Raw genomic sequence first — 12,385 nt, forward strand, 5'->3', positions numbered from 1 at the left:
ACTGTGGAACCCCCTTATTTTGCCTCAGGGCACTTGGCCTCCCAAAAACGTGATTTTTAAACCAGGAGTCGATGTGTTCTCCCTCCTCTGTTCCTTTAACCAAGTAGGAATCCCTCTCGTGTGCCCTGCTTGGAGAAACCCCCAAAGCCTTGCATTAAGACCTGTAGCTACCTTATCCTGCATCGGCAGAGACATCTTCCCCCTGCAGCAGACGGGGTCCAAATGAACTCCTGGCTCTATATCCTCAGTGGCTCGTGCTGTCGAGCTTCTGTTTCATGTTGTATCTCAACATCTAAATCCTCCAAGAATTATTGTAAAACCTGCTTGTCGCTGAGAGGGATCTGGTCTCACTCACTGTGCACCGTAGCCAGCGATAATGAATGGGTCAGCATAATTACCGTGTTTCCTCACACAGGCAGCCAGCTGCTCTGCCAGATTGTGAATTTTTCATTTTCTTTATTTCAAAATGCAGGGCGTTCCTATGAAAACTTAATGTTTGAGCAGCAAGACAGACTTGCAGTCAAAGCTGTGCGCTTGCCCATTTTCTCCCCAGTCCGGAAGCAAACGTCTCAGATCTCATTACTTCTGGGCTTTTATGGTGTTCGGAATTATTGGCTTTCCCCATTAAGACTGACACCTCTCTATAATTTCAAGCACATTAGTTGTAACACAAGTCAGGAGACGTGGGTGCATTGGGGGCTGGCAAGCTGAGAATTAAGGACAGCTGTGCGATTTGTCTTTCACGGCAATAAAAAAAAAAAAAAGGTTAAAAATAACCTGTATGGTCTTTTCCAACACAAATAGACAAAATCATTCTGACTCGGTTCTACGATCCCAGCATTTTTGCCCTCCGTCGTGAGAGAAAGATCTGGTGGAATCCATGAGAACACGAAGAGAATTCCAGATGATAGCCAGTCTTCAGGTTGGAATCAAGGGTTTTAGTCTAGTCTGTGCAATTCTGCGAGATATGAAATTGGGGCTTTTGTGGGAGACGCCATGGCCTCGTCTCCCCATCCCCTGCCCTCCCCCACTGCCTAACTAGGACATGGAGTGTCCGAGGACTCCACAGCCAGTGAAGAGATGGGATGGAGGGCTTCTGCTCCTGAATGTGGTGGAGGAAGGGGAGAAGCCCCTCCATGGCAGTTTGGATATAAGGTGGAGGCAACTTCAACACAGCATGAAACAGGACACCCTGTGAGCAGTTAGGTGTTCCCCCAAAATGAGCTCCTGGAGAGAGGTCTGTGTGCACTGATTATCTCCTTTTGAGAGCCTCCCTTGTGGTGGGACGACCTGAGCTTGTATGTTCATATCACGCCCAAAGACACTGTCCCTCCCAGCCTTGCCTGTCCATACAAACACCGCGTGAACAAGTCCTAGGAGAGAGGGAGCAGGGGAGGGGAGTGCACAGAGGAAGAAATCCTTCCAGCCCTGCTCTGTTTTACCTGTGTCTCTCTCCCTCTGGAAAGCTCCTGTTCTGTTAGAGACTGGTACATGGGAGAAGAAGCTGGGGACAAGGGTGGGGTGGGGGGAGGTTGACTGGAAACTGCCCATCACGTGGCCTCTCCACAACCTACAACTTCATCCACTTGTTGCTGTAGTGAAGCCACCCCTGCATCCGTTCAGGGGTCCAATATTGAGAGCCCACTGTGAATAAGATCGGGGGGCTTCTGCCGACTTGGGGAGGCACGTGCTGGACAGGCCGAGAGGAGCTTGCCCGTTCTTTGGAGAGAGAAAAGGTAACACACCCGGCATAGCAAGAGCCCTGTGAGATGCAGACAAGTAGGAACAGCAGAAGTGGTTTCCTGAAGCCGGGGGCAGGGGGGGCGGGGGGCGGAGGGAGCATTGTCTCAGAATTTGCAGACCCCCCCCAGGAGGAAGGACATCCCAGGCAGTAGAATGAAGATCAGGGGTCTCTGGCTTCAGGCTTCATTTCCCTCATGACTCCTCAGCAAGCCATCCTGGTCAGAGAATTTTTCCCCCAAGGAGGAAAAACCCAGCTCACACCCTCTTCTTGAGAGTTGAGTTCCCAGACTTCTGTGTGGTTATATAAGGTTGTTGTACGTGTCTTCAAAGCTGTTAAGTGGTTTGGGGGCTGATGGGTCACTGGTAACCATTTGTTTCTTGGAGCATAAAGGGTTTGCACGGTTACGATACATGCACGTGTCCGTAGGAACGTTGTATTGCAATTTAAAAATTTTAACAAGCCATAGATGGACATCAAGGAAAATGTGGGAAATAAATAAAAACAAGATGGGGAAAGCAGTGTATAGACGACACACACACAGTTCAGCACCAGAGATAACTAAGAACACACTGAAATATGTGTGCGTATGTATACAAAATTATATACATACTTGAACATATATGTACGCATAGTACACGTTCACATAGACGTGTGCATCATACAACACGATATAAACACGGGCATGCATATTCACTCACATGCACGCACGTGTGTGTATACACCATACTCATGTATATTGTATCCTCACACACAAATATTACACACAATATACATGTGTGTATAGACAGATGACAGATGTTGACAATACAATGCACATACATCTTGCAGTCTACCTTTGTAAAATCTGAACTCTGTGCAGTGAGCTTGCTTCCCGTTGTTAAGAAGTCTTTGTAAATGTTTGTCATTTACCGTATTCTCTTGGGCACAGGGACCACCGCCTTAAGTAGCCCGTCCTGCCTGGACTCGGACCTTGGCCTCCTCCCCGCTGCCCGCCCTTTACGAGCCTGATCCTGGACAGGGGGCAGGTGTCCAGCTTCCGCCTGCAGGGAGAAGGGTCCTGGCGGGGGGGCGCGTCGCCCTCAACAACAGGTGTGCTTCTGAAAGCCTTTGCTCTGCTCTCTCCTTTCCGCCCCCGCAGTGCCCGGCTTCCCGTATCCAGCCGCCACCGCCGCGGCCGCCTACCGAGGGGCGCACCTGCGAGGCCGCGGCCGCACCGTGTACAACACCTTCCGGGCCGCGGCGCCCCCGCCCCCGATCCCGGCCTACGGCGGGTAAGTCGGTCAGCCTCCCCCTGGCGGCGGGCCTCCCGCACCGCCCCCTCCTGTTTGCGAGCGCATGCTGGTCTTGACCGCCCCACCGGAACCCGCCCCAGCATGCATTCCGCGCGCGCCTGCAGTGGAGCACCTTGCAAAGAGTATTGAGAAATGAATGTAATTTGTCCTGTCATGGTTGGTGCCTTTAAGCATTCTACATGTCACATGTTGTTATGTAAATTCTCTTTGAGACTGAATGCTGGAGAACAGAGAAATGGTTACAGCCAAAGATGTATTTCTGATGATTGCAAACATCTGGTTATTAAGGAGGTTGGATCACATTTGCCCCTTGAATCTGGCCATGGAGGGACGCGAAGTTTCCAAACATAAAATTCGCTGGGGGGGAGGGGGCGGTTGGGAGGGGGGGTGGTCTTGCCGCCCTCCCCAAAGACACCTTGCACTTCAAAGTTTATGAACCCTTGCCTGAGAAGAGAAAATTAGGTGTGGGGTCGAAAGCAAAAGTTCAAAGAAATTGGAAGTAAGACTCGTTTCCATTGGATTTTCCAAAATGCGCATTTGCTTTCCTTTCCCCTCTGCAAGGAAGTGCAAGTTAACGTGTTCCCCGTGGGCAGTTTGGTTTTTGTGCGCACGGACTTTGGCGTTCCCAGGTGAAAATCAAAGAGGGCCGGTGAACACTAAGAAACAGTGGTACTTTGGGCTGCAGCCCTGAAATGCTACCCTTTCTTCCTGTTAAGGTATCCTCCTGGAACATTCAGTGCCCTGGAGTCAGGGAGAAAGAAAGAGATGTCTCTGGTGGTCCTTGGGGGATGTTTGGAATGTTCGGAGACATTTTGGGTTGTCTCAGTAGGAGCAGCAATCTAGCAGGTAGAGGCCAGGGATGCTGCTTAAGATCCACAGAGCACAGGACCCCCCGCCCCCAACACAAAGAGTCATGAGGCCCCCAATGTCAATAGTACTACTCAGAAAAACTCAGCTGTGTGCAAGACATTTTGGCTCAAGGCTTTCCTGGCCAGTGCCTGGCTTTCTGGTCTGTAGAAAGAATACGGTTGTATTCCAGACTGTACCAAAAGGGTTAATGCATTTTTTATAGCTCTGTTGCTTATAAATTTTTTAGAAAACCTGAATGAGCCTAGATCATCTCTCTATTATACTGATGACAAAGGAAACCACTCTTTTTTCATTATTTATTCATATCTCACCCATTGCAGAGGAGAGCATTTGAAGTGTTTCAAACACAAACGCAATGAGACAAAGTTAAGAATATAAATAAATGAAACTCGATGAAATCATCAGGAAGGGAAAACACAGGTAGAGAAATCAGTCAGTGTCCATTGTTTCTTGTGTTGTGATTAGACTTAGGTCACTTCTGAGTTTCTTAGTGGACAAAACAACAGCACAAATTTCGTTTTCACTGGAATGATGATAGATAATAACAAACCAAAGATAAATTCACCATAAATTCTCCCCACCCTCCAAAAAGATGCATCTGTACATCCTAAGCCTTAGATATATGACCATGTGATACAAAGAATCATCGATAGTGTAATCATTATCTCCAGCCCCACAGTGTTGAGCCCGTTTTATAGATCCAGAAATGCAGAAATAAATACATGTTATTCCCAAGGTCACACAGTAAGTTGTTAGGAAGGGAAAAATCCCCCACCAAGTTACCCTGTAGGCTCATGTAATTACTAAAGCAAGATTCATAAACCATAAACACAAAATTGCATGTTGATACCACATTAGTTTGTCTGAAAATTATTATCTTATCTTAGTAGACGGTAATTGTAGCTTTTTGGTACATGTACCCTCAGTATCTCACTACTATACTGAACAGGAAAAAAAAATAAAGTAAAATTATACGGCTTATCCTCACATGAACTATTTATAAAAATCTCAAAATAACACACCTGCTGTAAAATCGAAATTCTCTAACTTAGAATGAACTTGTTCTTTGCCGGGGATAACTGTGCATAACTAATTAATGCCACATTCACCAGGGAGACACATGGGCATCTCCAAATGGTGAAGCACTGTGTTTGTGACTGCTTTAGACGTGACTTAATTTTAATATTCCAGCAATATGCCTAATCATTTTGGTTATAATAGTACATTGTGCCTCTTTGCTGGTAATATTCTGAGTGGAATCCTGAAACCGCTCTAAGTAGTAAGATGAAATTCTCAGCACAGGAGGAGGTGGGGGGGGGGGGAGAGGAGAAAAGGCTGGGGTCCGCGTGTCCATGTCTGCAGGTTCTATGAGAGCAAAGTGTTGGTGGAGAATAGGAAATTCCGCCAGGGTGTTCTTGCTGTATTACAAAGTGCCTGGAGTGCGCTGGCCCCAAATGAAAAAGTGTGAGTCCAGCATCTTAAGTGAAGGTTTCCCTTTCCCTTTGCTTGTTGGCTTAGGCTGCAGGAAATTGCACAGAGGCAGCTCCTTTTGGAGAGACGAGTGGGGGGCAGCACAGAGCAGATCCTGGCTGGAGTAGTGAGAGCCCTGGGCTTGAGTGGAAGCAAATAGCAGAGAGGTTGGAAGAGGTTCCTGTTTCCAGGAAGTGACATTATCAGGATTCAGGGGGTCCAGGAGATAGTATGGATTTGTAGCTGTTTGTCTCCGAAGTCCTTTGGAGGAAGATTTCTAGATTTGACTAATGTCTTTACTCTCCAGTGCATTTTAGCTTAACATCTCTTTCTGTCTTGCCCCTTTGGAGGAGTTTCTTCCCGTTAGGGGCAGGAGCACCATATAAGCTAACAATTTCAATCAATGTGATAAGTGATAAGGTGTGGTGTTGTGTGAGCACCAAAGAAGGCCCCTTAGCTCAGTTTTTAGAGAAGGCTTTCAGGAAAAGAAGAAATGTGGGATGCACTTAAGTCCAACCATTTCCTAAATTGCCACGTTGAGATCTCATTCCATGAGTCTCCCTCGCACCCAGTGATCCACATGTTTTCTACGATGTCATCTAGCAAGCTGCATTTGTTACTATTTTCCATTTGTTACCTGTCAAAGATTTATCTAACTGCCAACCTACACCTCTCTTCTTCATGAAGTATGCAATATGAATATACCCTGTCACTGAAATCCCAATAAAAAGTGTGTCATTTATCCTATGTCCATGTATGGCTTCCATATTGTTTTCCCAAGATAGTGGAAAAAAAAAAAATCCCACATAACCCCCATGGCTACTTTTGTGGAGTCTTAGGTGACCCTTGGAGGTACCCAACATCAAGATAGTCACACAGGAGGATTCACCAAGGATGCCTTCTCATCCATCCACTTCCTTTTATTGATTTCGTTTTCTCCTCCACATCCTGATATTTTCTGAAGTTCCTCCCAGCAAGTAAAGAGCACAGGTGATGGAGAGGCCCTATTCTCTTCTTTCTCACGTAGCTAAAAAGGAATTTCTTGGGACATTAATATGTGATCATTTTCCCTAGAGGAGGGGGTTCTGTTTGGACCCTGGATGGATCACAGGAATGAGTAGAAAATCTAGACCGAGCCAACCAACTCACTATTGACTACCAACGTTAACTGAGTGAGGTTGGGTGATGAGTTAGAAACCTAGTGTGTGACCCCTTCCTGGGAGGCACCTGTATTCCCCACATGCCACAGAGTTGGCTCTAGACAGTGGCACGTCAATAGCATATAGACTATGTGTATCATAAATAAAATATCCGTTAGTGAATGGTTTCCGAGAGCACTCAATGGGCCGGGGCTTCCGTATTTCTCCTTGCCCTTGATCCTGGAGTCCATTTCGATTGAGAAGCCACAATGTCCAGTCTGTCTTCCTGTGATTCACATTTGGGAGAAATTGCACATTGGGTAATTGCCATCCAAGGAATCTTGCAGCTGATGATCCGTGGGTGGAGGTGCCGGAGGTGGTAGGTAAAGGGGTTCGAGACACACCCGCCAGATTCAGTACAACATCTCGTACTAGAAGACGGCAGCTAAGCCCCAATGCCCTCCCAAAGGAACCCCCTGAGACTGGCCTAACTGAATTCTTGTTCTTAATTAATTAGCTAATTAACTATTCAGCAGATACTTACCAAGTGCCTACTGTGCACCATGCACATTGTATGGTATGGGGACACAGTAGGCACTCTAATGGAGCTTCAAAGAATATCTTGAAAATTATTATTCTAAGCCAAACATCCAGCATCTGCTATAGGGCTTTGGTTTTGGTTCTCGGGGTATCTTTGAAGAAGACGTTCTATACTTTTGCAGGAAATTAGCTATGACCTGTCTATGTACAACTTCTCAAAGTTACATTGAGAAGTGGTTTGAGGAGACTCTGTGCTACTTTGTATATAGGAAAGATATGGTAATATCCCAGGAGAAAGAAAACTTCTTAAAGCTGGCCAGTGCAAGAATGAAACTTGCACACAGATCCTTGGAACAGTTTCAGGTCAGGTTCCAAAAACACCTCTGACACCAGACCCCGGGACTATGCATATGTGCCTCACTGACTAGAAACCAACCGTGGTTTCTGGTTTTAATTTCTAAATGTCTAATCCTGAGACTGTATTCTCTGTTGTTGAGAATGTTTCTCATTTAATAGAAACACTAGGAACTAAAGTCATCATCACCCATCATCAGAATAGTTCCCGGAATTCTCTCTAGCTTTTTGTTTGTGTGTTTGTTTCTGGTGTAAATTCTTGTTCAAATTTCCAGCCACGTTTAAAGTGCAACCTGTAACATTAAAAAAAAGGGGGGGGGGGCTTCTGAATTGAATGTATATATAGGCAAACCTTAAATCAGGGGTTCTTAAATTTTTCAGGTGGAGGGGAGTGGAATGTCACAGATGCCTTTAATAATCCAGTTAAAAATGTGTTTTCCCTAGGAAAATGGTGTACACCTCCATATATCCATGCACATACACAATTGTATACAAATACCAGAGAGTTTATGGACCCATCTGATACCTCTTCAAAACCAGCTAGATTTAAACGCATTAAAATTTTAATTTATTTTCCAGTTGGAAGGGGCACTAAGGTAGAGCAGTTTTAAATAACCTCTCCTTCAGGAATGCATTTGTGGTGGCGATTTATTACATTACACAAACAGATTGGATAGTTTGGGCATCCTATACTTTCTTTCCTTTTTTTTTTTTTTTTTTTTTAAGTAAACTAATTTGTTATAGTGCAATCATTCCCTGCTTGCATTCAACCAAATATTTAACTACTGTTATTACCTTTCTAAGAAAATGAGATGTGCATTTGCAATGCTCTTGCAAAAGCATATTGCAGGCCCAAAGTGATTGACAAGGAATACAATTACCTTTGCATGGCTAGACAGACTGCCTTTGCATTAAAATTGGACCACACGGGTTCATTGCATGATAGCAACCCCCTTCTCTTGCAACGGGGCCGTGGCTAATTTATCTATAGCTGCATACTAGATCAACTCCGGCTCTCCTTTCCCTACATGTCTTATATTTTAAGTGCACCTGTTCCATGGGGCTTGAAAAAGTGTTTGGACACATTCCTGGAAACCAGCATGAGAATGTGTAAGAGCTTTCCTTTAGCTGCCTGTTTAGAATAGGGGTGAGGAGGCTGACCCTCGGTGCCATCGCAAATGTAAAGAAAAAGAACACAGGGAGGGCAGTGTTGCATGGAGCAATGAGCCTGTTAGTCCTTGGGCGGCAGCAGCAGCAGCAGCAGCAGCAGCAGCAGCAGCAGCAGCAATCACCTGGTACTTGTTGGAAATTGGAATTCTTAGACCCCCATCCAAATCTATTGAGTCAGAACCTCTGGGCTGGGCATGGGGCCCAGCCATCTGTGTTTGAACAAGGCCTCAGGTGACCCTGCACTTGTGCTGAAGTTGGACCACGGTCTGCCCCAGTAGCTAAAAGCGGGCTGCAAAGCCAGAGCTCCCTAGACTAGAATCCCGGCTCAGTCAACACCTACCCTCTCCAGTGTAGCTTCCTTTATATCTGAGGGTGAGAATAGTATTCTCCAATTCGCAGGGGTAGTATGAGGGTTAAATGGGATACTGAGCCCAGGATGCTTAGACCAGGCACTGACCGGTGGCAGTCCTACTCTAAATGTGAGGACTAGGGTTGTTTATGCCTGTGCTGTCACTGGTAGTAGCTTAGGGGGGAAAACGGCATTTTGGTGAAACTGGGAGCCCATGAATTGGCTTCCTTTCATACCGCCGAAGACAGCCATAACGGTTCCTTGTATTTAGAGGGATCATGAAAATAGATCATTCACCCTTCCATCATTCCCTCCAAAACATGCATGTGTGGCAGTCAGTGAAATGGAGGCCTCCCTGTGCGGTGTGGTTTATAACAGCAGCGAGAATTCCTGATGCCGTTTCTCAGTGAAGCCCCACCCCGTCTGCCAGGCCTCTGAACTCTGCAGTCTGTTCCCTTTGCTTGGCCTGCCCTCCCTACCTCTTTACCTGGCTAAGGCTTTGTGATCTCTGAGGCGTTTGCTCAGATCCCCTCACCCCTGTTGCCCAGCCCCACTCCTTCTGTCACACTTTCAGAGCACCACTGTTCCCTCTCAGCACGTACCAGCGCTGCAACTTTACATGTCTGTGCGTTTATGCACATGGCTTTGTGACCCCCCGGCCTCCTCCCTGGAAGCCCCCCAGGGGCAGCTGTAGTGATGGACACACTCTCGCCTGTCTGTGCCTTAGCATGGCCGTTGGAGCAGAGAAAGCATGTCAGTAGCAGAGAAACGGTATTCCTCATGTGGTTTGTTTGAGCTTGTCGAAATGAAGATGCCAGATCCCATTTTGTCTCTGGTTCTCTGTCTCAGAAATGCGGGATGGCAGAGTCCCAAAGTAATTTTCCGTGCCCCTGGTGGAGGGCACGCACGGCACTGAGTATACCCCATGTAACAAAGGCAAACATCAGCGGCCTGTTCTTCCCTCACTTCCGGGAGTTGGTGCAAACAGACGTGACGCGGAGGCCTGCAACTGGCCGCGAGGCACCAGGACCCAACCTGGTGAAAGAAGGGGCCGCTCTCGCAGCCAGGGCCTAGGCTCAGTCATTCCGGGTCCACACCGGGTGTGCATGGGAACACCACCGAAGTGTAGGGCGGGCTCGTCTCTCCGTTATCCACAGGGGAGCAGGCACAGACTGGGTCCCCCTCTACAAATATGTAGACAGAGGCGTTACTCCCCATATTTCAGTAGACATTCACATGTGGTTAAAATATTAATATTTTGTTGACACTCAGATGTCTCTCTGTGCTGTGATGTCAAGCCCATTGATCATCACTTTGCTCACAGCACCTCACTGAATCCTCACTCGAGGGGAGCCCTTACCAGCCTCTTTCCCCATTTTACAGACCAGTATGCGAAGCTCCGATAGTTTGAGTGGGGAGTCCAAGGGCTCACCGCCGCTGATTGAGGAGGCTGTGACCCGATGCCCGTGTGGTTCCCATCTAACTTGGCTCTTGAATGGTTATCTGCCTTTGGAGGAGGATACTGGGAAGAAAGCATTCCCAGCACAAACAATAGCACGTGCAGAGATAAAAGGGCCTAAAAGAATGGGGTGGGAGCAGTAGCTGTTTTTCTGTGGCTACATGGCTCACCTCTGAGGTTCGGGGCCCAGACTCAGTATTTGTTACTCTCCTCCGTATCCTCAGATCTGTTTCAAATCCTGTTGACAGAGGCTGGCCCTGCCTTCTGACCCCCAACAGACGCTCTCTTTTCATGTTGGAAATGCTGGAAGCCTAGCTCAGGATGCTGCATACCTCAGTGTCTTGGGTTAGGGTTTACGTGGCCTGATAGGTGCTCTCATGCGTGCGGCCCCCTCGGATCAAAACGAAACAAGCCGAATGCGATTCCTACCAACCTCCTTAGAGTGTGAAGTCCCTGTCATGTCTTTAAGGATCATGGTACTTGGGGTCTAGCCAGTCAAGTCTGAAAAGCTCTGAGAAGCACTCTCCAGTGCTCTCCAGCACACCAGTGTCACAGCCGTGTGTGTGCGTGTGTGTGTGTGTTTTAAGTGCCTCCCTTTGGCTTGATATGCTCGGCTTACATGTGGGTCCGCTGCTTCTCCTGAAACCTGCTGGAACCCTTTGGTAATCAAAGTTGTGTTTCCGTTAGAATCCTCCATTCGACGTTGGGGCTCGCTGGTCCTTTGCCAGAATCATAAATCATCTCTGAACTCCACGGGGAGATCTCAGGGAAGGTTATTAATAACAGCCACCGTCCTGTGGAAAACACGCATTTGGAAACACACGCTTCTGTAGTCCATGTATCCTGTGATCCTCCCAAAAGCCTGTGAGGTGTGCAGGCTACACGCGATCCTCATTAAACCCACTGTAATGCTTAGGAATTGTAACTCAGTTTCCCATGATCACATGCTGTAAGCTTGTCTTCCTGGCTGTCGCGCTCGAGCTATACCAAGAAACTTCTGGAGAAATCCGGGATATTTTCTCCCTCCTGTGAAGTCCCTTGTCTCTGGAATGACTGTATGGATGGGGATAACAGAGCCACTGTGAGGCCAGGCTTATTCAGTCATAATGCCGGGCCTGCTTAGTCTGGATATAATTTATGTAAATGTGCATCCAGGAGCATGTATGTGCATACGTGTCTAGGTAAGAGCACACGTACATCCCCAGTTATGCAAACACACACTACTAAACACGTTACCCACTATGTACATCCACCTGTGCTCACAAACACACATACACACACACGTGCATTGACATGTGCACAGTATCACACACACGCACTGACACACATGCATGTGCATAGAGCACATACATATATACAAACATGCATAGTCGTGCATGCACACATACACACGTAGTCTCACACACATAAAATCCGAGATATTTTCCTACATTTACCATGAAAGAGTGGCACATGGAATTACCAAATATAATTCTAGAGAGTGAAAGAGCACAGAGGAACATTTCTGGAATCATTTGGGTTGTCTGGCTCTCCTCACATCCTTCAGGCACAACCCATACTGGTAATACAACAGTGTGTGTTTTTCTTTCTTTTTCCTTGCGGAAGCTGTGTGGTGTGATTAAATGCAAACTCTGACCCTCCTATCTGTCCAGGCCACTTATAATAACCCAAAATTCTTCTTGCATTTCTTCACCTCCTCCTGAAAGAGTGGGAAGTCTGGTACCCAGCATGCCACCACGTCCCAATTCCGGGCCAATGCCGAACCCCAGCCTAATTTTCTCAGGCTGATGGACAGCTGTTGTCTCCAACCTCCTTAACCAGTGTGAAAACACTCCTCGGTTCCTGTGTTTTGGATCTTGTGACCAGACTAACTTCGCCAGTGCAGGGGTTGGTGTGTCTGCATGGGGAAATGCACTAATATGGATGTTTTTCTTTGTGTGTGCACCCTTGCAGTGTTGTTTACCAGGATGGATTTTATGGTGCAGACATTTATGTAAG

The 12,385-nt window shown here is 47.0% G+C and overlaps 1 protein-coding gene across 12 annotated transcripts in view; it reads left to right on the top strand.

The window, feature by feature from the left end:
- The window catches only part of RBFOX1 (RNA binding fox-1 homolog 1), a 1,462,962-nt gene that overhangs the window by 1,404,931 nt on the left and 45,646 nt on the right, over positions 1 to 12,385 (top strand). For 9 of the 12 annotated variants that reach the window (XM_032591614.1, XM_032591620.1, XM_030301004.1 and 6 more), the window contains one exon: positions 2,883 to 3,015. In XM_032591614.1, coding sequence (XP_032447505.1) covers positions 2,883 to 3,015 — 133 coding nt within the window. Of the gene's footprint in view, positions 1 to 2,882; positions 3,016 to 12,340; positions 12,381 to 12,385 lie in introns of all 12 variants that reach the window. The other 3 variants (XM_032591615.1, XM_032591613.1, XM_032591618.1) reach the window with 1 other exon arrangement.

The sequence above is a fragment of the Lynx canadensis genome, chromosome E3 (genome assembly GCF_007474595.2).
Source record: "Lynx canadensis isolate LIC74 chromosome E3, mLynCan4.pri.v2, whole genome shotgun sequence".
NCBI lineage: Eukaryota > Metazoa > Chordata > Mammalia > Carnivora > Felidae > Lynx > Lynx canadensis.